The 27023-nt window shown below is 40.1% G+C and overlaps 1 protein-coding gene across 1 annotated transcript in view; it reads left to right on the top strand.

Moving 5' to 3' along the window:
- The window catches only part of LOC122807101 (aquaporin-7-like), a 219978-nt gene that overhangs the window by 123643 nt on the left and 69312 nt on the right, over window positions 1-27023 (top strand). Inside the window, exon 4 of the mRNA XM_044078058.1 lies at window positions 3500-3618. Coding sequence (XP_043933993.1) covers window positions 3500-3618 — 119 coding nt within the window. The remainder of the gene's footprint in view (window positions 1-3499; window positions 3619-27023) is intronic.

Genomic DNA, 27023 nt, shown 5'->3' with positions numbered 1-27023 from the left:
GTAAGGATCTCTAAGTTTTGCCTACAGTGAATGAATCATAAGATAAACATGTTGCAAAATAAACTACCCCAGCAATAGTACAGGCATTCCTGCCAGGATAGTCAACAGTTGTGTGGTAGGTTTGTACTGACACTGTGGTCCCATCATGATATATCTGCAGTATTTACATCTAACACATGTTTTTCATAATTGCATCAGATGTGCTTGGGTCTCTATGAACTGATTCATATCCTTATCCCTTCTGTAAATAAACCTAGTGCTTTATCCCAACTTGTGTTTCAAGTCAAAATTAAAGGACAATGTCCAGTGTTTCTTTATGATGTCCTTAATGCTCTCAGCATCAGTACAGAAAGGAAAATAATGGAGTGAATCATATTTATTTCTAATGATCCGACAGGAAACATGAAATTCTTATTTCCTAGGATGGGAGCATAATTGTCCATTCTGTTTGCTCCAATTTCATTAGCTTTAAATTGTAATAAAGCTTCAGGGTAGTCTCTGTCTTGTAATATACAAATCAATTTGTCTAGTTTTTCAAACATTTGATCGTCATTACTAATAAGCCTAGAGAATTGGACCATATGTCCTTTGACCAAACCAGCCTTCTTGTAAGTATGTATGTGTATATATATATATATATATATATATATATATATATATATATATATATATATAAGCTGTGTTTGCCTTTTGCTTTGATTCCTGCAAGTTGAAGTCAAATTAGCACAGTAGTGCAAAGCACTGGGCTTGCTATGGACAATTAACTCAGACCAGATATTGTACAGAGTTCTGTACAGGCAAAACCTTGACATAATACCACTGGAGCATTTTCTTAAAACAACATATTCATTCGCCATTGCAGCATACCTTGAAAAAAAATTGATAAATCAAATTTGTAAAGCAGTATTTTAAAAATATAATGTCATTCTTACATGCACTATTTTTTACAGAAATTGGCAATACAAAGATGTACAATGCATTGCCTTTAAATAGTTTGACTTTTGCCTCTGCTTACTTCATATTTCTTATTTAATTTTTGAGTTTTATACATTTCAATTTGTAATATGTTTGTTGAATATTGTAATTCAATTGATTTGTTTTTGTCTTCTCTTGCATCTCCTCCAAAAATGGGCAATGCCCAGCAGGCCTATCCCAGTTAACAAAATTAAATAATCTTTCTTTTCCTTTACCCAATTTCTCTGTCCAATTTACACAATATCTTTAATTTACTTTTCACTTTCTTTATAGCTAATGAGCTGAATTCCTGTTGTTATGAACTTGATAAGAGTTTAGCATTCAGCTCATTTATATGTAAAGGACTTTATGTGGTCAAGTCTAAACTTTATGCACAAGTACGCTTTTTACAATGAAGTTTGTAATAAAAAGTTTTTTAAAAGGTAGGATCCTAAATATTCTGATACGTTACAAATACTCTCGTGGACGGCCACAGTGGTGCAGCGGTTAGCATTACCACCTCACAGCAAGAGGTTCTCTGGTTTGATTCTCGGCTGGGGTGCCTTCTGTGCAAAGTCTGCATGTCCTCCCTGGGGTTGCGTGGGTTTCCTCCGGGTGCTCCGGTTTCCTCCCACATCCCAAAGACATGCAGTACATGGATTGGATACTCTAAATTTGCCCTAGGTGTGAGTGTATGTGCCTTCTGTGGAAAGTTGGGTGCCGGGCTGGCAACTTGACACTGTAAAACTCCACTGCCAATCATGAGCGGACAGATGATCCGCTGTGGCAACCCCTAACTGGGAAAAGCTGAAAGAAGAAGTTATAAATACTCTCATCAGGAAGAAAGAGGTCAAACATACTTATAGAAGACTGTACAGCAAGGATTATGAATATATGGTGTTACATGCAACAGGAATTTTTTTTAATGTAAAAACATTAAAAGTTAAAACTATGAGCCTGTTTACATGAGTATCAGTGCATCAGTGCATGTTTAGTACATGTATACTATAAACAAGTGCATTGTAATGAGAATGTACTATATTTGTTACATATGTACTATATTTATTTATTCATTTTTGGCATCACTGGAGGAACTTTGTGGCACAGCCTAAATTATAAAAGATGACAATTTAAAGTCACAAAGAAAGCTCAAGCTTCATGGCATAGAGGGTTGCAGCCCTGCAAGAGCCATGTTGGGAAGGTGAGAAGGAACAGCCTTGCCCAGTCTGAGAAGGGTGTCTGTCCTGCAAAATGACATGTCACCTGATGATGTTAACAGTACCATAACCATGAAGCAAATTATTCACATCATTGTGGCTTTTTCCTCCATCTCTTGGGGTCATGGGGTGTTGTCCATCTCATGGATCCTCTCTACTCAGATCTTTCTTACCCATTTCATCTAAATCCTTTCAAACCCAACTACTTCCTCCTTTACTTTATGCTTCCACAACTACCTCCTTTCCTAAATTCATCCACAAGAAATACTAATTAACATATTTCTGTTACCTTAATTGCTGGCTCACCAGCTGGATACTGCTCATATCATATAAATATATCCCCGTTAATTGTATCCTGTCTTCTTTCTGAAATTTTCTCATGCAAATCTCATGCTAATCTGAAATTGTTTTCTTTTTTTTATGTACTTTCAATGTTATTGTTAATCAGTACTTGTATTCTCTGTTAGAGCTTTTCTTCCTGGGTTTCCACTGCAAAGGGGCTTTGCCCAGCTGAACTTTCCCACTAAACATGGTCAAATCAATAAATAAAATAAATTGAAGGGGAGTCTGGAGCTAACTGATGTTAGATGCAGTAATTTGTATGACATTGGTGACTCTGTCCAGTTAGGGAAAGCCAAACAATCCCCTGACATTCAGTACAGCATATGTGATGCTGCTGGCTGTTCTCCTTCAGGTCCCCTTCTCAATCCACAGCTACTGCAGTTCCAGCCCCAGTGAGCAACACCACTAAAAGTAAAAGTAATGCAGCTGAGCAAGAGATGGTCAGGAGTGCTTGCAAAAAGGAGACAAAAAATAATAAAGTCACAAAAGGAATAGTATTTATACAGGCTGTTCAGTGAATGATGTGATGATTCTGAAAACAAATACAGCACAAAAATGGCATATATATATATATATATATATATATATATATATATATATATATATATATATATATATATATATACACACACACACACACACACACATATTTATCTGTAGATCTTGGCTTTAGGGGAGATGGCACTGGAGAAATGTAGAGTGCACTGTAGATGTCAATGCACATAACTGAAGCATGAACCAACAACCAGAAGAAATCAGAACTTTTTAGTAAGGAGAGAAATGACTTCCAGAAATGTTAACAGGACAGTAATAAGATGTTGGTGGCCAAAAACACTTGAAACATTGTCTCTGAATGATTAACTATGGATATTAGACATTATATTGTTGCTCTTTTATAATTTGAAATTGTTTTTGGTTGTAAAATTATAATATCAACCAGGAAAAATCTAAATGTATTTTTTGTTGCTCTTGTTCTAATCCAAAAGATGCCTTGTACAACTACTGCGGTGGTAATTTCACAGTGGCCGGGCCAAAGGCTACTGCAGGAATATTTTCAACATATCCTGCTTCATATCTAACAGTTGCTGGTGGGTTTGTTGATCAGGTAAGTACATTTTTTTAATAAATGCCTTTTTCCTAAAGCAGCCCTGCACTCGTTTTTAGAAAGGCAGTTTAAATTATCCTTTCAAATTTGTTGGCTATTTTATAACAAACTTGCTGCTCTTAGACAGAATGTCAGTATGATATATCCATGTTGAAGACAAAGAATCATACAATATTTTACTGCACAATTCATTACTTTCCAAAGAAAATAGGAATATATGTTTATTTTAGTTGTTTCATTTTTTTTCTTGTTTGTTCCTGGCGTCACTAGGCCAGATTCATAAACGTTACTACAAAGTTTAACCTATATGTACACTTTGTGCACAATTTCTGAATTTGAGATCAGTCCTACCACAATGCTTATGTTGACTATTCGCTCAGAAAGGTTACACTGACTGTACATATAGTGCACACTTTTTGGTGTCCTTTATAAAATCCCTTAGTGTGAAAATGTCATTGCGGATAACTCCAAGATCATGCACCTTACTAACAAAGTTAAGGCAAACAGCTCAGGTTTACTGAGGTGCAAGGAGTTGTCATGGCTGCTGCCATCTATATGATGAGCTACAGAAATATCCTCCAAGCTTCTCATGTTTTTTACACTTTTTGTTTTGTTTTGTGATATGCTCAGGAGAGGAGTGTATGGTAGCTATTTTTGAGCAACAGACACATTCAACAACATGAATAGGCTGACCTCCAGATTATATGCAAGAGTACAAATCATTGATATTTACTTCTGAATAAAGGAGATACATAACTGTGTATCATCTGCAAACTATGATATAATGTAAGCGTATCTTATAAGTAAGCTCTCCCAATAGAAGAATGTGTATGGGACACAACCTTTGCCAAATATGCAGCTCTGTGGGACAGCAGAAACCAGAGGGAAGTATGAAAAAGGAATTTATCTGATTAACAACCTCTGGACTAGTGCTGAGAGGTAAAAAACAAGCTAGTGAATGACAGTACCAGCAGAAGCATAGCTACTGTGGGTAAAACAGCAATTGCCCTAGGCACAGGATGATAGGGGGCATGACTGGCAGGTCCATTTTTTTCTCCACAAATTAACATGAGCATGGAACACAGAGAACCTGGTGCTCCTCCTAAGGAAAGAAGTGAGAAGCACCACATCAGAGAAGAGACTTTTTTTTAATTTTGCTTGTCGACTTAATGTTGAGCATGCCAGATCAGGGAGCAGCACCAAGCACTAGATGGGCCAGCTATGGCTCTACATACCAGACTAGCAGAACCAAGTACCACATGGGCCAGCTATGGTTCAAAGTACCAGACTAGCAACACCAAGCACCAGATGGGTCAGCTATGGCTCTGAGTACCAGACTAGCAGCACCAAGCACCAGATGGACCAGCTATGGCTCTGAGTACCAGACTAGCAGCACCAAGCACCAGATGAGCCAGCTATGGTTCTGAGTACCAGACTAGCAGCACCAAGCACCAGATGGGCTAACTACAGCTCTGAGTACCAGACTAGCAGCACCAAGCACCAGATGGGCCAGCTTTGGCTCTGAGTACCAGACTAGCAGCACCAAGCACCAGATGGGCCAGCTATGGCTCTGCATACCAGACTAGCAGCACCAAGCACCAGATAGGCCAGCTATGGCTCTGCATACCAGACTAGCATCACCAAGCACCAGATGGGTCAGCTATGGCTCCGAGTACCAGACTAGCAGCACCAAGCACCAGATGGGTTAGCTATGGCTCTGAGTACCAGACTAGCAGCACCAAGCACCAGATGGGCCAGCTTTGGCTCTGAGTACCAGACTAGCAGCACCAAGCACCAGATGGGCCAGCTATGGCTCTGCATACCAGACTAGCAGCACCAAGCACCAGATGGGCCAGCTATGGCTCTGAGTACCAGACTAGCAGCACCAAGTACCAGATGGGCCAGCTATGGCTCTGCGTACAAGACTAGCAGCACCAAGCACCAGATGAGCCAGCTATGGCTCTGAGCACCAGACTAGCAGCACCAAGCACCAGATGGGCCAGCTATGGCTCTGAGTACCAGACTAGCAGCACCAAGCACCAGATGGGCCAGCTATGGCTCTGAGTACCAGACTAGCAGCACCAAGCACCAGATGGGCCAGCTATGGCTCTGCGTACCAGACTAGCAGCACCAAGCCCCAGATGGGCCAGCTATGGCTCTGAGTACCAGACTAGCAGCACCAAGCACCAGATGGGCCAGCTATGGCTCCGAGTACCAGACTAGCAGCACCAAGCACCAGATGGGCCAGCTATGGCTCTGAGTACCAGACTAGCAGCACCAAGCACCAGATGGGCCAGCTATGGCTCTGCATACCAGACTAGCAGCACCAAGCACCAGATGGGCCAGCTATGGCTCTGAGTACCAGACTAGCAGCACCAAGCACCAGATGGGCCAGCTATGCTCTGAGTACCAGACTAGCAGCACCAAGCACCAGATGGAACAGCTATGGCTCTGAGTACCAGAACATCCACAGTATAAATGAAGATGCTGCAGTAAGTTATCATGATAAACTATCTTCACAACTATGGAGAGCTCAAAAGGGACACACCAGAACAGTAATACTGATATCTCACTTCCTGAAGACAACTTAATATCCTGCTAAGGGTAGATTCAATGTTATGGCTTGTCTGAAAACCAAACTGAAATGAGTTATAGGCTCATAGTTAACTACTAGGCTAGCTGCCCTTGTGGACCATTTTAAGCCTAGCCAGTTTTTCTTGTAGAAAATTAAACCCTGTACCTTTTGTCTGTGAGGTAAACACCTTAACCATTACACCAACTCCCAACTCATGAATTCCACGTTCCCTCATAAAGAAATCAAGTTGTATACAGTACACCACTTTCTATAAAAAACTGTCATTAAAGTGAAAGGTGGAGATGGGATGGGGGTGGGGGGCAGAAGCCAATAAGGTCCTGAAGCTCAAGAACAGACTTCTTCAAAACTGAGATCATAATGGTCTCTTAAGAAAATGGGAAAGGTCCTACAACTCAAAAAAACAAAGATAAATAGATGACACAAGTCCATCCTGACTTGCCCAAACCAACTGAGTTAGACATGGGGAGCAATCTATGAAATTCAGTCCACTCCCAAAGTTCACAGTCATGATAACCACTGACATTACCTTCTGAAGTTATTGTGGCAGGAGGCCCAACTTATAGGATGAAAGCTTAGCTGCAGAAAGTCAAACAGCTGGCTCCCATTCTTCAGATGAAAAAGTTCTCCCTGTAGTTAGACAAACCAGTGTATACAGCCTGTCATCTACCTGGAAGAGCATAGCCAGCTGGCTAATTGCAAGAAAGATCTGTCTAGACATGAATGCTGCATTCTTACTGAATATTTGTGTTTAACAGAAAACATCATGCGCATCAATCAAAACTTAATATCCCTGAGCCCAGTCAGCCACCATTTACACTCAAGCCTTCCTCCTGGTCTCCTAAGTCCATAATAATCAGCAAAAGAGCAGTTAACAGACAGTAAGATCTTAGACCAGTAAGTCTCTCTATCTATCTATCTGCATGTTTATGCATGCAAGAGCAATTCTAATAAAAGAAGCCTAATATTTCTCCAGTGTTGTGGTCAGTTCTATACAACCACCACGTGTATTCAGACAATGGATGTAAAAAAAGGCACCTGACAGATGTAATGATACATATACTGACACTATCTGATTATGCGGTGACTTAAGCTTTCTCCCTATAGGTAATCTGCCTTTTGCCTAGAAGCAGAGTGGTCCAAAATATGTTTTGTGTTAGCAGCTCACTGGGAATAACTAATTCTTTGGAATCACATCATTTCTTTTACTCATCTACTACAGGGTTGGAGCAGTGACTGTTAGCATAAGCTTGCAAATGGCTCTGTCCCTCAGATCCATAGCACATACCCATTTCCTGGATGGATGTGTATTCTTTCGATACATTCTGCAGATGCGTCAACTTGTACAGCAACCCTCACCTTCTAATGCATAGTTTGTCTTTTCACATTGTGCAGTATTTAGCATAAGTACTAAAGGTTCATAGCTTCATCGATAAATACTAAACAAGTAGTCATAAAGACTATATAGAACCCTAAATTGTAAAACACGCAATAAACTACTGTGGATGCCACGAACGTGACTGCACAAACAACAGTTGTGAAAATAATAATTTTATTAAAACCAAGGTTAAGCGCTTTCATCTAAAAACTAGACTTCATCAGAACACTTGAATTAATGAACTGAAAGTTTAAATACAATCATACAACCAATAACATTCTGCTATTTAAATTAGAATAACTCACTAAATGTCATCACTTCCCCTTCATGAATATATAAATTCTTGGAGAAATTACCTATATACATAAATCACATCCTAGCTTCAATTATAGGTTTTATAGGTATATTATCATTTATACCTGGCAGGGTAGTAGCATTCAGTAATATTTGCCATCTCACCTCTTTTTCACTTAATAATGCTTTCATATTTCCCCCCTGATGGCATACAAGTGGTCATATATCCTATCTTTAAAGTGCCGTCCGGTTTTGCCCACATAAAATCCGGGACACCTGGTACACTGAGCAAAATATACAACATTCATAGTCTGACAGTTCCCTTTCTTAAAGTTTAATACTGTTTGACTCTTATTGCCCACACACCAGGTGGGTTCTTCTAATATGGCAAAACACTGATTGCATCTACCACACTTGGTAGTGCCACTCCTACATGGCTTTATGTACATATTACCTTTGTATAATCTACTTTTCGGAACAACTGGAGTATTTTGAAATGTGATCCTGACATCTTTGGATTGGTGGGGGATAGTCCTAGGTTTGTGCATAAAATAGGATGCAATATGAAATCAGAAAAGAGGATGTTAACAATGCCCTATATAGACATATTAGGGATAATTCTGAGTGTGATATGTTCAAGTTTGCCTTGCTAGAAGTTTTGTACCCACACAATGGGGGGGGGGGGGTAATATGAAAGCATTATTAAGTGAAAAAGAGGTGAGATGGCAAATATTACTGAATGCTACTACCCTGCCAGGTATAAATGATAATATACTTATAAAACCTATAATTGAAGCTAGGATGTGATTTATGTATATAGGTAATTTCTCCAAGAATTTATATATTCATGAAGGGGAAGTGATGACATTTAGTGAGTCATTCTAATTTAAATAGCAGAATGTTATTGGTTGTATGATTGTATTTAAACTTTCAGTTCATTAATTCAAGTGTTCTGATGAAGTCTAGTTTTTAGATGAAAGCGCTTAACCTTGGTTTTAATAAAATTATTATTTTAACAACTGTTGTTCGTGCAGTGACGTTTGTGGCATCCACAGTAGTTTACTGTGTGTTTTACAATTTTGAGTTGGAACTACGTGGTTTTGTTTGGTTATATAGAACCCTAGCCAGATAACTAAATATACTCTGCTTCAGTGTTTGCTACACTTTATCACCTTTTCATGGAGGGCTGCGCAGGCTAGCCTGAGGGTAAATTTATGAAATGCTATCCAATCTTTGAGACTTACCTTGAAAGCACCTAGGGTACTGCTTTGTTTGACTTGTAAGTGCAACTAGTTCTAAAGGTGGAGAATGTCCCACAGTCACCTCTTACTTATTTGTTGATGGAGAATAGGATCCTTGGCTCAAGTATTTAAAGAGCCATTGGTTTTACAAAGATGATGGAGGAGGTCAAGTAGGACAGGATCACTCATGGCATTTGAGTCATGGCTTTAAAGACTTAAAAGGCTAGTCCACTTACCTGGAAAACAAATAGTAAATAAATAAATAAATAAATAAATAAAGGCTAATCACAAGTTTACATTAAAAGTTAAAACTATGAGCCTGTTTACATGAGTAAATCACAAGTTTACATTAAAAGAATCTATAGAAACCAAGTACAGGGAGATAGCAGATGGTCTGACTGCTGGGTATCTGAGATACTTAAGTCCTCTAATTATTTCCTTGGTCAAGGACCCTTGGGATCTTTCAAACTGAACAAGATATTTAGAGAGGTATATGCTGAAGGGGTCATTATATTCAATGATGGGCCTAAAAAGCAATGAGTAGTGGGGGACTCTGACCTGTTTTGATCTAGAGGAAATGTTTTGGAGATTAGCCAAGCTATGTAAAATAATTTGTGAACTTTAATAGAAACATGATCAAATTATAGTGTATTGTCAGCATAGGTGGCAGTGCATGGTATTGTCAGCATAGGTGGCAGTGCCTGTTTGGAGAGGGTGTTACTTATGTAATATGAATGGAGGGGTTTCTTTTTCCAAAACAGAACTGCACTGCATTTCTTAGCATGTAGTTTGAGTCCATGGTCGGTACACCAGGAGCTGGCATGGTCAAGTCCCAGTTAAATTATCAGGATATCTATAGTAGAGTTAATGATTACTGCCATAGTCTTTGAACCTAGGGCTAGATATCTGGAAAAGTAGATGCAAAAAGGAGAAGCTCAAAGCCTGAACTTTGTGGGTTATCATTAGTGTTTGTGCTATGTTTGGGTGAAGCACCCAATAGCTGTAGTATGTGAGGTCCTCCTGATTGCAGATTGTCTACCCAGCAGGCACAATAAAGGTTTATGCTGAGCTGTGTTAGCTTAAAAATAAAACCATAATGGAAGCCTGTTAGCTAGTTCAAGACAGGCAGTGTGCAGTCTGTTGTCCATCACTTTAATGAGCTTTATGGTAAATGTTAAGCAGGTTTAAGAGACAAGATCTCCATTTGACTAAACCAAACTGATTAGGGTCTAAAGCCAGATGATTACCTATGTCTTAGTTAATTAATTCATATATGCTATGGTCCATAACCTTATATATAATACTTGTGAGGCTAATAGAACTATAATTGCCTGGATCAGTCATGCAGCAGTCCTTATGCATTGGTTTCACTGTGGCAGTTTTAAAAGTATCAGAAACATATCCTTCAGAGAGGCTGACATTAAAAAGTTCAAGGACAAATTCAGGCAGGCTACATTGTTCTGATAAGAAGGTAGCCCAGTACATTATCAGAACCCATGGATATAGTGTATTTGGTTATGGATAGAACCCAAAGGACTTTATCCTTTAAGGGTGATTTTGGAAGGAGGAAGATGATGAGAGAATGTGGGAACAGTAGGGTGGGTATTTGATGTGAAGTTGGAGCATAGTTTGTCTGCTAGAATACTAATGACTAGCTTACTGGAGATTAATTCTAAGTTTATTAACATAGTTGAAGCAGATTTTATTTTTATCTAGTGGCAGTCACCACCCTAACTTTGCAATCATAAGTTCATAGGTAGATACTAGGCAAATATGGATAAAGCACCCCAGCCTTACCAGGTTACTCATCTTACCATACTTTCAGACCACAAATGGAGGGCTACAAAGCCAGAGGAGGTGGAGTTTCAATATTTATCAGAGACATACACACCTCCAGGATGATCAAATGGTATGACACACAGGAGACACTCCAAGTGCAGTTAACTATTGACAGAACACCTATTCAAATCATAGCTAGCTACAGACCCCCAACCATGACTCACGATGCCCATTCCACCTATCTGGACTTACTTGAATCCATCAAGATTAAACCCTCTACCCTGATCCTGGTTGACTTTAACTACCCAGCCATAGAATGGAAGACCTATTGTAGCCCAAACATGAATGCCCAGAGATTCCCCGACTTCATCAATGCTAATGCATTGGATCAGCTGGTTGACACCCCTATGAGATGTGAAAATATCCTGGACCTGGTCCTAACCAACATGAGTAGCCACTGTCACCCCTACAGTGTCATCCTGCTTGGTAAGATCTGACCATAAAGCAATCACTTTTGAAGTTACCATCTCCCCTGACCCTCCCTTTGTCAGGGTCAAATGAAAAAACTTTTCTAAAGCTGACTATAATCTCCTCAGAGCAGGTATAAGCAGCTTTACAACCACCATCCCTTCAGTTGGAACTAGCACTAATGTCCAAGCCTACACCAAAAAAGATATGAGCACCTACATAGCTGTATGGACTCAGCAATACCTGACAGGAGCACATCATCTTCCTAAAGGAAGAGTAAATCTGTCTGGTGGATAGCAGCAATACACAAACCCTATAATAAAAGGAAAAAATTGCTGTCCAGGACCAAGAAGGAGCAGGTGCCAAGTTGGAAGCAATCTCTCCTTTGTCTGAACAAGTAAATAAGGTCACTGGTGAAATCCCCTAAGGCTAACTTTAAGTCCAAATTGGCCACATCCACTAAGGACAGTCACAAGGAATTCTTCACATATGTCCACAGTCTCAAAGGTAACACCCAAATCTGCTCTAAACTGGTGGTCAATAACACCACATACACAAATGCCATAGATATAGCCAACCTACTGACAGACAGGTTCAGTGAAAACTTCACCTTCCGTCCCCTCATCCATAAACCAGAACATTCCCCAGCACCTGCCCCTCCCCTCATCACCATGGAGCAGGTCCTTTAATGCCCTCTCAAAGGCAAAAAATACAGTCTCCATGGGGCCCAATAACATCCCTGGATGTATCCTACATGGACTCAGGCATGAGCTCTCAGCTCCATTTACACTCTATTCAACCAAAGCCTGAGCATCGGCTTCATTCCAGCTGAATGGAAGACAGCCACTGTCATCCCTCTGCACAAAGATGGAGTGTCGACTGACCCAGGCAATTATAGGCCCATCAGCCTAACTAGCCTGATCTGCAAGGCCATGGAACACATTATCATGGACCTTATAAACAAGGACATTGGCAACCTCCAAACACTTGACCCCACACAGTTTGGTTTTGTCAAAGGGAAATCATGCCTGTTAAACTTGGTTGACGTCTTCAAAACAGTTACCAAAGCCATGGACAAGGAGAAGATGGTGCACACTGCCTACCTTGACCAAGCCAAAGCCTTCAACACTATTCCCAGCTAGGCATCGACCTGTACGTTACCAGATTGGTAGATAACTGCCTCACTGATAGAACTCACTCAGTCAAAATAGGAAAGTCACCTCTAGTAGCAGGCCTGTAACAAGCAGTGCACCCCAAGGATCAGTCTTGGGGCCTCTGCTATTTGGGATATACTTTTCTGATGTGCAAGACAAAACCAGTGGTCTGTGGCTGGCCAAGTTTGCAGATGACAGCAAGCTGGGCACTGTCTTAAATTCCCCTAGTGATGGGAACATCCTTTAAGAGGGCCTTAACCAAATTAATGAATGGTGCCAGAAGCATGGCCTCAAACTGAATGCCAGGAAATGCATCATTATCCCCTTTGGGGAAAATGGCATCCTCACTAATTATCACATTAATAACAATGTACTAAGCATGCAGTCAGTTATGAGGGATTTTGCCACCCAGGTTGATAGCAACCTCACTTTTGACCACCACATTGCCTCCGTTGTAAGGAAGGCTTTCTACATGGCTCACCTCATACATAAGGGTATTTTATCAAGGAACAAGGAGATCAAAACATCCCTGTACTCCTCTCTTAGCAGACCCATTATCAAGTACAACGCCCCCTTCTGCATGCACCTTGCCAAGCACATGCAGCAGTTGGAGAGACCATAAGGGTTCCTGACCAGGAAAATCTAGGGTCTCAAACTTCTATCCTATACAGATAGGCTAAAAGCCCTGTCCCTCTACTCAGTCTCATACAGACTGCTCAGAGGTGACCTGTGTCTGGCATACAAGGCCATCTCAGACCCAGACATATCCATAAGACAAACTCCACTCGAGCAACCCACATGCAAGGCCTTAGCTTGGTCTGTGGCATTAATAGAACTTGTTGGCAAGATAGATTTGTGTCCCAAAGACTCCCCCCATCTTTGGAATAGACTCCCTGTTCATGTCAAGCAGAGTACCTCTCTAGCCCTCTTTAAGAGGAACCTGGACGACTGGACGGGAAACAGAAAATACACCCCTGGGATCCCACCTGTGTTCCTGCTGGACAGGGAAAACAGGTGCTAACTTTGAGGGAACATGGGCAAAATTATTGACTAGGCTTATAAGGGCCTAGTATCATCCTATGAACCTATGTGTGGATCACCTACATGATGGACATGCCAGCCACAGATGTGAGATGCATAGTCTTTGCTTTCTTGCTGCATAAATTTGGTTTCATGGCAATGTTGCTTACATTTGCATACTAGCATGCTATATCTTTCTGTTGCAGCTCCAAAGCTGTCATATGGACTGGAAACAGAAAAAACTGGCTTGACACCGCTGTATGGATAAAATATATTTATATAAATATTCCAAGACAATACAGTTCCAACACAGTAAGCGCTTTCGGGTTCACCAACCCTTCATCAGACAATAAAACACATACAATCTCTCATTTAAAAAAGAAACTTCAGCCAATCAAACACTAGTAATTTACCCGCCTACTTTGTAATGCAGGTTTTAAAGGTATCCTGTCATTTAAACCTGGATATCTATGTGAAGTGAGTGTGATGATCCACTTAGACTCTAAAGACTCAGTATGTAACTTGATGTCACCCCCTCTAACACCCAACCTAGCATTAACAATAGCTTTAAACTTGAAAATGTGCGTGGGATTCTTCTCCACATGCTTATATAGAGCGTTCTGTTCTACTCTATTCCTAATACATGTGAGGTGTTGTAATATTCTAACTTTCAGCATATTAGTTGTCATCCCTACATAGTAAGACATACATTTTTGACATTCAGCAATGTAAACCACATGTGTTGTCCTACACGTTGCTCTAGCTTTAAAATTAAACATTCTCCCATCTACAGGATGTTTAAAAGTAGGATCCTTATTAATGCTTGAGCAAGCTTTACAGTTGCCACAAGGTGATGTTCCTACCTTGCTCATCCTAATGTCATTGCCAAGGAAACTCTTTTCTTTGCATAGTAAGTCCTTAAGATTAGTATTACGTCTATATCCAAACCTAGGTGTATGACCTACAATCTCACTAAGTTTATCCTCTGTCCTTAATATATTCCAATTCCTTTGAACAATAGCTTGAATATCAGTGATGTTACTGCTGTAAGTAAAATACATTTTAAGTCCATCATGTTTTCTTAATTTGGACCTAGGGCATTTTTCATTCTGATTAGTTAATAGCCAAGGCTTATACTCCTTGGTTCTCATTTGTGCACTATGACTTATTTTTGTCTGTAACAACCTATCATCATACCCTCTACTACTAAAGCAAGTCATTAATTTTTCCACTTCTGCCTTATAACCTTCGTCTTCTAAGCACAATCTAGATGCCCTACATAGCTGTCCTTGTACTATGTTTGGAAAAACATGCCGAGGATGCATGCTATCAAAAGATAGTAAATGGTTTGTCCAACAATCTTTTCTGTACAAAGTGGAGGAATAACCCCCTAAACCCTGGGTGATCCTAGTATCTAAAAAATCTATGCATTTTGTGGAGTATGTCATGGTAAATTTTAAGAACGATGTCGTGGTGTGTAGATAATCTAAAAAACTATGTAGCTCACACTCATCTCCTCTCCAAAACAAAAAGACATCATCCACAAATCTTGCATAGGCTCCCACATACTTTTTCCAGTTAACATTGTTAATAATTGTCTCGACCTCCCAATGATGTAGAACCAAATTAGCATAGGTGTTAGCACAGGGGGTACCCATGGCAACCCCCTGTGCCTGTCTATAAATCTGCTGTTCACGTACGAAAATATTGTTCTCCAAAACTAGAGACAAAAGTGTACATATTAAAGTTACCTTATGTTCATCCTCTCCCATTTGCACAAGACATGTTTAATGGCTTGTAGGCCATAGCTGTTGCCTATGACAGTGAAAAGGCTTTGTACATCCAAAGTGACCATGATGGTATTCCCTTGAAAACCTTCCAACTCATATGCTCTAACAATCTCTAGAAACTGTTTCGTATCCTTTAAAATATTGTGTATTTTATCTACATATGGCCTCAATGTATGCTCCAACCAAATAGATATATTCTCTGTGACCCACCCTCTGCCCGAAACTATGGGTCTTAAGGGTGGGTCCTCCAAAGACTTATGAATCTTCGGTAGAGCTTTAAACTCTGGTGTTCTAGGTTTAGTAATCAGCAAGAATTTCAATAGTTCTTCATCTATCAACATGTCAAAGTGTAACTTCCTTATGGCCAGATGTACCTCCTCTATCACCCTATGTACAACTATAGGATTAATGGGTATGTAGGTAGTGTTATCAGATAACAGTTCCCTAATCTTAGAATAATAAAATGCTCTATCCAGGACAACCACTGCCCCTCCTTTGTCCGCTGTTTTAATCACAATGTCTCTATTGTTGCACAACCCCCTCAAAGCTGTTTGTTGTTGATTGGTGAGGTTATAATATCTATTCTGCTGTCTAGTCCCAAAGTAATGTATTAAATCTTTCTCACAACTCTTCAAAAACATATTTAGTGCTGGTGTAAAAGGTGGTGTAAATGTACTAGGCTGTCTTAAAGTATTTACATGGTTTTCAATAACATTTCCAGTAGCTTCGTTGTAAAGACTTTTTAAGGCTAAATTCCTACAAAATAGGGCTATGTCTATGACAACCTCATTAAAAATACTTGTTTTCCCAGGAACAAAGGTTAAACCTTTGTTCAAGACACTAATCTCATCATCATTTAGCTGATAAGATGATAAATTAAACACCATACCATCAAACTGGCACACCTAGCATCCTGTCCTCCTTGTCTCCTTTTACCAATGGTAGCTAAACCAGTGCAGGATGCATCCATGGCCTATATCTCCTCTATGGCAGGAATACAATATGCAAATACTGTGTCCTGTCCCATGCTCTTGGAATCATGCCCACCAACAAAAATGTTAAAATGTTTTCATCATGGCAATCTTTAAAGTATCATGAATGAAGCATTTATGTCTTCAGGAGACTGCAACCTTACAAATTCCCTCATGCTTAAAGGAATAAGAGTAACAGGAGTAATTTTGTTTTTGTACTTTTGAACATATGGTTCTCTCAAAATCTTTATCTTTGGAATTAAGCAAACATGTTGTAATCAAGTTTTTTTCTAAGCAAATCAGCACAGCTGTGTTAAGCCTTTTTATGCTCTCTCACAATAACCCTGGTTGTAAAGTTTTTGATGTCCAAGGTGTTGCATTAAAGTAAGCACTTTTTTTCTATACATCTACCACTCTGCAGAGTGTATTTCCCAAATACTTATAACATTATTTCAACATGGTTTCACAATTCCACTGGTAACTAGTTTGCAAAAAAGAATTTTGACTCTATCCTTTACATTTGTTTGCAGCTTTTGTTCAGGCAAAACTGATCTATGCTACAAGCAATACCTTAACAGGCATAAACTACGATTTGTAAATTACATTTCTGATTTGCAAATTTGAAGTTAGGTGTTTTCAAGTTGATGCCAGCCCACTGGTGAAGCAGCAGGATATACCATTATACTGCTTTTGACCCAGGTTCAAGACAAAACATGGCCTGTTAAAAAGATTGGACTATTAAGCAGCCATAGACATGCTTATCATGAGGCAAAGGTAAGATGGCTGGATCTGCTTGAGCAATGTATAGAGTAGCAGGTCACAGCGTTATCAGTAACACAGTGAATGATGCCAAGAATTGTCACATGCAAGGTGTTCAGTTAACATGAGGCATCAGTGGAGTTTGTGACACCCAGGGAGATAAACTAATGAATCGCATGCTCTAGTGATGAATCTTCAACCTTCCCCCACCCACCAGAATCTCAATCCAGAAAATAAACTCTTATTTGAATAAAAGCAGCTGTATTAGAGGACATAATAGTGTCGCGAGCTGTGAAAAATAAGAAAGAATACTTCAGAGATAACACAAAAAACAAAACTGTTTAGAAAAAAATACCACTGTAATTACAAAGTATGGGTGTAATTCTCAAGTTCTTAGTAGATTTTAGTTGTGAACCATAAGCACAGTTTCTGCTACCCTGTCAAACTCTATGATCATGTAAGGTCATTAATATCATCAGTTACTGTAATAAATGTAGGATCTCGACTCATTCACTGACATATTTCATTAGGCAGAATGTCACTGACCTGAGGTTATTTATGTATCACAGACAAGGTCTTCCCTTTTCCACTGTGTTTCATCCATGACTGGCTGACTACTGCAGTACTGACAAAGTCCCTTCCATACTACAGCAATGTGTCATTAGGCAAGGTCACTGATGTCACCTAATTATTGTACAGTAGGCAAAGTCTCTCAGGTCCCACTATGTAGTGTCATTTCAGTGAGTCATATGCAAGCAGTAATGCCTGACAGGGTGTGTGTTAATGTATAATTAACGTCAGCCCAGGGGTGTTATGAGGCCCGATGCTGCAGGCACATTAACAGACACTCTGGAGGGCATTATTGCACTTAGAGAATGGGCTCCCTAAAACTGTTGTGTTTTACTTGCTTATTTGTTTTTTTAAATACTATATTGTTTTTTTATATATTTTTAATGTAAAATAGTTCCACCGCCTAATGTTTCAAACTTGCTGTAGTATATGTTAATGGTGTTGGAGGAAGCATTTTACATCAAACATATATTAAAAACAATATAATGCTTAAAAAATAATAAGCAAGTAAAACACAATTTTACATAGAGCCCATTCTCTCTCCCATACACACATACACAGTCTCTTCTGCTTTCACACACATACAGACACACAAGCTCACACACACACACACACACACACACACACACACACACACACACACACACACACACACACACACACATATACACACACATAAACACACAGTCTCCTCTGCTTTCACACATACATTCAGTCACACAAGATTGGTCTCACCCTCTTTCTCAATCTCTCAAACAGTCTACGCTGCTTTCATACATAGGTTCATAGGTTCATAGCTGTGTACTAGGCTAATGGCCCTAGAGCCTTTATAAGCTTAGCCCACAGAGGTGTCCTGGAATCATGCCACTCAATGTTAGTTCCCAGTGCTTCTATCAAGTACAGCCACTGGAGTGATCCCCAGGGTGAACTTTCTATTACCTATCCATGCATCAAGATTTCTTTTGAAGAGGGACAGCGAGGTGCTCTGCTTGACATGTATGGGAAGTCTATTCCAGAGCATGGGCAGTCTCTGGGTGAGGAACCTGTCCCTCCAGCATGTTCTGTTGATTGTGGTAATGAGGTTGAGGTCTCTGGAGCATGTGGTGCGGAGGGATTGGGATTTCTTTAGATATAGCATTTCTAACAGAGCTGGGTCAGACATGGCTTTGTATGTCAGGCAAAGATTGCCTCTAAGTAGGCGATATGAGACAGAGAATAAGTTCATAGGTTCATAGATTAGTACTAATCTATGAACCTATGAACCTATAAGAGTAGAGAGAGACAATGACCTCTTTCTTCCTGGATGCAAAACCCTTGGTAATGAGATGTGCCACATAAAAAGACTTTCTGACCACAGTGGCAATGTGGTGGTCAAAGGAGAGATTGCTGTCAACCTAAGTCCCGAGATCTCTTATAACTCCTTCAGTGTTCAGTGGGCTGCCATTGATGTGTAATTAGTGGGAAATTAGTTTTTACCAAAGGGGATGATGACAAATTTTTTTGGCATTAAGTTTAAGGCCATGGTTTTGACACCGGTCATTGGTCTCAGTGAAGCCTTTCTGTAGGATGTCTGCATCACTTGGGGGAGTTAATAATGGCTCTCAGCTTGCAGTTGTCTGTGAACTTGGTCAGCCAGAGTCCCTTTTTTTTGACCTGGACTTCTAAGACGTAGATGCCAAACAGGAGAGGACCCAAGACCGATCCTTGTGGGACTCCACTCGTGACTGGTCAGCAGTCTGACTTTAAGTCTACTACATTCACACTGTGTGTTCTATCTGTGAGCCAATTTGCAACCCACCTAGTCATATAGGGGTTGATGCCTAGTTTGATGAGTTTATCAATAATTCCCGAGTGAGGAATGGCATCAAAGGCTTTGGCCAGATCGAGGTAGGCTGTATGCACTGCCTTACCTTCATCCACAGCCCTGGTGACTGACTCAAAGAAGTCAACCAGGTTGAGCAGGCATGATCTTCCCTTCACAATGCCAAGTTGTGTGGGGGTCTAGAGTTTGGAGATTTCCTATATCTTTGTTAACCAGGTCCATGGTGATGCGCTCCATAGTTTTACATATCAAACTTGTCAGGCTAATTGGGCATTAATTCCTAGGGGCTGTAGTTACTCCCCCTTTATGGAGAGGGATGACTGTGACATTCGATAGGGACAAAGCCTGAGGTGAGGCAGTGACTGAACAGGGCACACAGATGTGGTGCCAGTTCTCTTTGTAGTTCATGTAGAACACAGCCAGGGAAATTATAAGGTCCCATGGAAGCTGTATTTTTTGGCCTTGGACACTGCAGCTTTAACCTGTGCTGCAGTAATGTTGGGTGCCTGGCATTCTTCTGGTATTGTGATTGGTCCTTTGGGGGGGTAAAGTTAGCACTGACTCTGTCGGCAAGTATGTTGACAATATCTGTTGGCTCAGTATAGGAGCTACCATTGTGCAGTAACTCAGAGCAAATCTGGATAGTGCCATGGAGTTCCTTTATATAACTATAGAAGGCTTTGTGATTGTTTTTAGTGTCTGCTGCAATGCTGCCTTCATAGCTGGATTTAGAGGATTTGATGACTGATCTCAACTTTTTATTGAGGTTAATAAGGGAGTTTTTCCAGTCTTGGGGCTTCACCTTTTCTTGCAACAGTTTCTTCCTTCTGTTGTAGAGTTTATTAATGGTAGGGGACCACCAGATTGGCTTCCTTATTTTGGAGGAGAGCGTCTTGGTTCTGTTGGGTATGGCTAGTTCCATGCATTTATGTACATATTCATACAGTGCATTGGTGTATGATTCGGCAGTCATGCAGCTATTTTCCATTGGCGTGAAGTTAGCCACCTCTCTTTTTAGGAGGCCAATGTCAGCTTTAGAGAAGTTTTTCAAGGTGGTTACCTTTGTGGGGGGTGTGAGTGAGATGCGGATTTCCATGGTGATTAGTTTATGGTTGAATCTGACCAGGGAATGATTGACTACTGGTGTAGAGCAATGGTCACCCATGTTAGTAATAACCAGGTCAAGGATGTTGCTTCCTCTAGTGGGGGTCAGAATGAGTAGGTCCAGGGCATTGGAAATGATGAATTTCAGAAAGCATTGAACCAGTGTATTGGTACTTGAGTAGTTTTCCCAGTTAATGGAGGGGTAGTTGAAGTCTCCTAATATGAGAGTGTTGGGTTGGACCTTGACAGATTCTAGGGTACATAGGAACATGGGGAGAGAGTGTAGGGACATGGTTGTGGACCTATAGCAGGCTATGACCTGGACCACCGTCTTACCCAATGTTAGTTGTACCTGAAGTATCTCAGATGCATTATGCTGGGCTACTATTCTGGAGGTGTGCATATCTTTTATGAATATGGAGACACTACCGCCTTTGGAGCTATGGTCTATGTTTCGAGGCTGAAAGGTGTGGAATGAGTTATAAGCTGGTAGTGCAGGGGTGCTTTCTGCCAATTTAAACCAGGTCTCCATTACAGCACAAATGTCGATGTTCTCCATTTTGAGGAGTGCTTCGAGCAAGTGCATCTTGAGATTTAGATTTCTAGCAGTGAGCAGAATGACCCTCAGATTGCAGTTATTTATAGCTGTTATGGTGGTAATTTGGTCTTTGGAATACCACCTAAAAAAGGCACTATAGTGGTAGCAAGAGCCTTAGCCAGTACCTGGAAGCCCAGGGGTGACAGATGCAGGCCATCTCTGGCACAGCATCAAGGACTGTCAATCATATCATCCCAAGCAGACAGATACTGGTTCCCCTTAGAATGACACCAGAAACTTAGCCAATTGTTGAAGCAAATCATTTTTTGTTTGTACTGTGGTATCATTCTGGGTGACGGTAGGATACTGCTCAGGGCTAGGGTCATACTTGCCTGGGCCACATAATATGACAGCTTCACCATTTCTCTTTTCATGTAGTCCAGGGAGGTGCATCTCAGGTCATCCACACCCACATGGACAATGACAGAGTCAATACTTGTATTTGTTGTGGAGTGACCTGAGTGCGTGTTTTATGTGTTGGATTCTGGCACCTGATAGACAGTTGACTGTTACCTTCTCCTTATTCAACCTAGTGAGTGGGACATTTGTGTGCCTTACTATTGAGTCACCTATGATTAGTGTATTGGGCAAGGTGTTTAGCCTTAAGGGATTAGGTTGTGGGGCACACTGTGGAGGTGAGCTATGTGTCCTGTGGTTTGTGCTGTGTTGTGGTGGTTGGCTGGGTTTCTGTCTTGGAGGTTTCTGCTGTTTGGGTAAATTTCTATTGAGAGCCTCCATGAAGGTGGATGTGTGGTTTGTGTTTTTATGTGAGAGATTTGTTGGTGGGTGTTCTGAAGGGCTATGTGTTCCATGTGATGTGGTGCAGGTGTACACTTTCTCCTCTTGACCAGCTAGTCCAATTTTGGCTGGAGAGTGCATAGCTTCCAATATGGTTATATAAGTGCATCTCTCACAAGTCTGAGTGTTGGGAGGTAAGAGGAGAGGGTTGTATGTTTACATGAGGCAGTTCAGAATGCCCAAGTGCACCAGGTTAATAGAAGAAAGCATAAAGAACTGCCCTTTAATCATGCCAGGAGGGGTCGTCATAACTACTAAGTACAGGAGCTATTTCCGTGAAGAACAACTAGTGCTGATGGCATTTAGGTGTGCTACAATAACTGATACAAATCCTGTTGAAGTGCAAGAGAGAAAAAACTAGCAAGATTCAAGGGAATAACTGAAGAGCAGACTTTCTGCACCAGTAATACATTACCTCAGCTCGGCGCCACTAGGTGGAGCTTAAACAAGCGTAAACCCGTGGAAACATGGGCTTTTAAACCAGAAAGTTGAAAGGGGTGGAAACACTGCCCAAACAGCCAATAAACAACAATTTCTGGGCCAAAAACCACTCCTCCTGTAGTAGATAGGCTACCTAGTGCTTACCACTCTCACTGATAAGCTTGAAGGCTTCCCTCCAACACAGAAAGGCTTGGGGGACTCAGAAGCTTACAAACAGTCCTGAATACAGCAAATCTGTATCTGGACTAGACTAGTTACAGGAAAGGTGGGAAACAAGCTTAAAAGTTTTTTTTTTTTTTTACAGAAAAGCAGCTAAAACAACAGTAAAAACAATTCAAATGCAGTGCAAACTAGCACACTTGAGTGTGTAGCAATATTAAAGCAAATACAGTTCAAATAAATGCAATTAAATTAAAAACAACTAAAAAAGTGCAGAAAGCAATAAATTAGGAAAAAAATCAAAATGTATTCAGTCACACAAAATCGCTCTCACTCTTCACTCTCTCTCACATACACAGGCTTCTCTGCCTTCATACAGACATTCACTCACACAAGATCACTCTTACTCTCTTGATCTCTCTCTCTCACACACACACACACACACACACACACACACACACACACACACACACACACACACACACACACACAGTCTCTTTTTTTTTGTTTTACATTTTATGTTCATTAAACAGCAGAACCGCTGCTTAGTGAGCATAAATTAATGGCGACCATCACTTTGTTCTTTTGCAGTCCAAGCTCCACAGAAGCTTGATATACTGCCATGAAGCGGTGGACTCATTTGTCAGTGGGCATTACTTGTACATTAATACCCTGCTGGATAACGTCCATTCTCCAATCAGGTGTTGAAGTGCAGTTTGCTCATTCTCTAATACTTGATTAGTACAGTCCTTCCTGTGAAGCATTTTGTCATATGGCACATTCAGTATCGTCTTGTCAAGGCAACATGGGCTGCATCTCACCTGCTGAACTATATGATTGCGGTATTTTTGTAGTGTCATAAGTGCTAATTGGCTAGTTCCACATAAGTAGGGTAATTATCTTGCTATCTGCAAATTTGTGATTACTCTGCAGTACTGAAAACAAAAACACATCACATGCGCTTGTCACCTTGCTCATTACTGCTTACAAACCTCATACTAAATATAGATAAAATCCCCATATTAGTGTCTTCTTAAATGGTACTGTAGAGAGGAATACACATGTCTCACACATCTGAGTAACTACCATCATCTGATTAGTGAACCATGGATAGATTCAGGAACAGTATCCTAATAAAGGGTACAGAAGGCAGGAACACACCTGCCTCAGAGAGCTGAATCACTAGTCTCATCTGATTTAGGCACTGTGGTATAGAGGGATGAAGCCCTGACTATGTCCCAGATGATCTGAGTTTGACTACTGTTCAGGCATGGAATCAGCTGGGAGGTAGTGGGAGTGGGCATCTGATGTCAGCTTGCCTGTCCAGGAGTGTGGGATCGATGGTTCCAGTTGGCTGATTGCCACCATATGAGTGGAGACCAGCTGGAAATAAACTGGATGTGAGCTTGGTCCAGCCATGCCAGTGATGGTAGCCTTCAGGAGCATGTATGTGGAAGCATGCACAAAGGGGTACAGCTTTCCTTCTATGATAATGTGGGAGATCATGTCATTAGGATATAAGAAGAAAACAAAAGCCCTGACGGCCCTGAGTTTGACTCTCACCTCTAACGGAATGAATGGGGTGGGAACATCTCTTACCCTGACAGGAATGAAAGAGTCAATAGATCACAGGAAGCTAATTATCAGTAGGGAGCAGGGAACAAAAAAATGATTTGATATGAGCATCACAGGTGGATTAGTCATCACCTGATAACTGTGCATAAAGCAGGGTTCCCCTTGCAGCAGTATATGTTTAGTTAGGTAGGGTTACTGATATAACTTAGTGCATCATAGACATGTACCTCTCTACAGTGCTGTGTGGTTAGACAGACAGTGTTACAAGACACTTCAGGCAGGATCCTCACTATTCCACTGTGCTGTGCCATCATGCAATATAACATAGCCATACCACGGGGGTTGTACTTACACTTTTTAAAAATGCTTATATGAACTGTAAGGGAAAGAAACATTCAGAAAAATATTCACCGCCACCCACACAGTAGCACAAATAAAAGTAAAGAGTACAATATGCCATAGCACACAGAACATTAGCGCAAGGACTAATAAGTGTGTTGTCCACTTAAAATTGGGATTATCACAAAGCAGGACATGATGGCATGTGTCTATAATACAGGAAAGCCATTTTAAATCACAATCAGGAGCTTCTACTCTCTAAACTCTGTATGTATATAAATACTTATCTGCTAATATGTAGATGCAGAGTACATCATTCACAGGAAACTATATGTTATATTACAATAATTGCTCTTTCAGGTCTGTACTATATCCATTTTATTCTATTATGTACTATATATGTTGTAGTCCAATAACTGTTTTTTTAATTCTTTATTATATAATTCCTGTATACTCATATTTGCTCATTCTAGAAGCATTGCACCTGCACACATTTGTATCATGCTCTATGCACAGCTTATGTCATGGCTGAAAAGGGTCAGTTGACTAGCACACTTAACATGGTTAACAAATAAAAATAAAATAAATAAAAAATGTATGAAGATGAAGGTGAAAACATACTTGGTACAAGATCTCTTTTTCTCAGTCCCATACATCTCCCAGCTCTCTCTTCATTCCAACATGCTACTTAAGGTAATCATTATAAGCCTGCCTTTCAAGTTCTCGCCAAACTTAAAACTAAAGATCCCCAACTTTACAACCATTTACTTTGTCACACTGATTCCATTTTCCAAAATGTGAATAAAGCCCTACTCACAGGGCACTTTTCAATGACTTCGCACACTAGTACATCATTCCTTCATGTATTCTTAGCTTTCTCAAATTGTTTTCTCTGCTGGACCCTTAAACTAGATCTAGCATTATCAAACATTCTCTGATAATAGACAATACCTTGTCTGATCGAGTGACCTTGCCATCTAGAGTCTAACAAGGACCGGTACATGGTCATATTTTATTCTCCTTATTTATAAGCTAAGTATTTCGTGCATCTTACAGTCTTCAAGCCACAGCTTATGCCATTGATTTACTTAACTTTAGTTTAAGTGCATCAGAACAAAGAATTCTGTGCCATTCTTCTTACAAAATGACTTCAGCAAAGCTTGGCACTGGTTTATTTCAAACAAAATGACTTAACTCATTTAGTCTCCTCAACGACTTCCTTCAGATACCTTAGCATCATCTAAACTTCGTGGTCACACTAAATTACACACTGAGAAAAATTATCTTGTGTCTTAATTATTGTTACAAGGTAACATATCACTTCACTTCAGATGGCCATCAGTCGGAAGAGTCAAATTCACAAATTTTAATATGCCTTACCAATCAATTTTCCTATAATAATAAAAGAAATGTCAAACCACTGTCAACAAAATTTGCTGTTTTACAAACCTAGCAGAACCACAGCAACATCAATTCTACATCATGTGAACTGGTGTCCCCATCACAGAGTATAATTTTTGAATTTTTTTTGCTGTTTTTACTAACCTTTTCCTAAATGGCTTATTATCATTTATGTTGATTTTTATGTATGTATACATTTTTTACTTCTGTGGAGCTTTTCTCCTCGGGCCTCTACTGAAAATGGAAATATATCCAGCTAGACTAGCCCGGTCAACAAATGTAAATAAATAAATAATAATAAATAATTTTTCTTTTGGATACACTGATTTGTAAATTGTTAAACTTTAGCACCTTCAGTTGCTAGCAAAATACTGTCTTGTCAGGAGGCTAACACATAACACACATATAGGAGATCTGGTGTAAATTCTATAAGGTCTAAAAAGAAAACTAAATTCTCCAGAAATTTTGTGCATCACCTGACATGCTAGTAATTGAAGTTAGCTTATTAGTACTTAAATATGTATATACACATTCCCTTTTTATAGAAGTTTTATATATGACATGTAGGATTGGTAATACTGGGTAAAAACAACCAGCATATCAATGGCCAAACAAGACATAAGAAAACACTGCCAAAGACGGAAAGACTACCAAAAAACTGCCCAATACTTCAACTAAAAGAATTTATTTAGCACTTTTGTCCTGTGTCATTCAGGACTTCTTCAGAATAAAACAGTACATTAGTTACACTCCTTATAAACCATTAACAAGATCACCTGACTCACCAACTAAACCCAATAAACCAATTAACATACAATATTATACTTTGAAATATAAGAAATTAGTTAAATTAAGCAAAATAATACCTATATAATATAGTACACAATATTAATAATACTCTGTCTAAAAAATACTGAATGATTGTGTCTTTCGGCTTTTCCCGGTTAGGGGTCGCCACAGCGGAACTCCGGTCCGCTAATGATTGGCAGTAGATTTTTACGTGCCAAGTTGCCAGCCCTGATGCACAACCTTCAACAAAGGTGCGCCCATTCACACATGTCTCCACACAGAAGATGCTCTAGCTGAGAATCGAACAGGACAACATCTTACTGTGAGGCGACAGCGCTACCGCGTCTAAAAAAATACTGAAT

The sequence above is a fragment of the Protopterus annectens genome, chromosome 1.part1, assembly GCF_019279795.1.
Source record: "Protopterus annectens isolate FY-2018-M chromosome 1.part1, PAN1.0, whole genome shotgun sequence".
In the NCBI taxonomy this organism is placed as follows: Eukaryota; Metazoa; Chordata; order Ceratodontiformes; family Protopteridae; genus Protopterus; species Protopterus annectens.
This window is presented reverse-complemented; position numbering and strand designations above follow the sequence as displayed.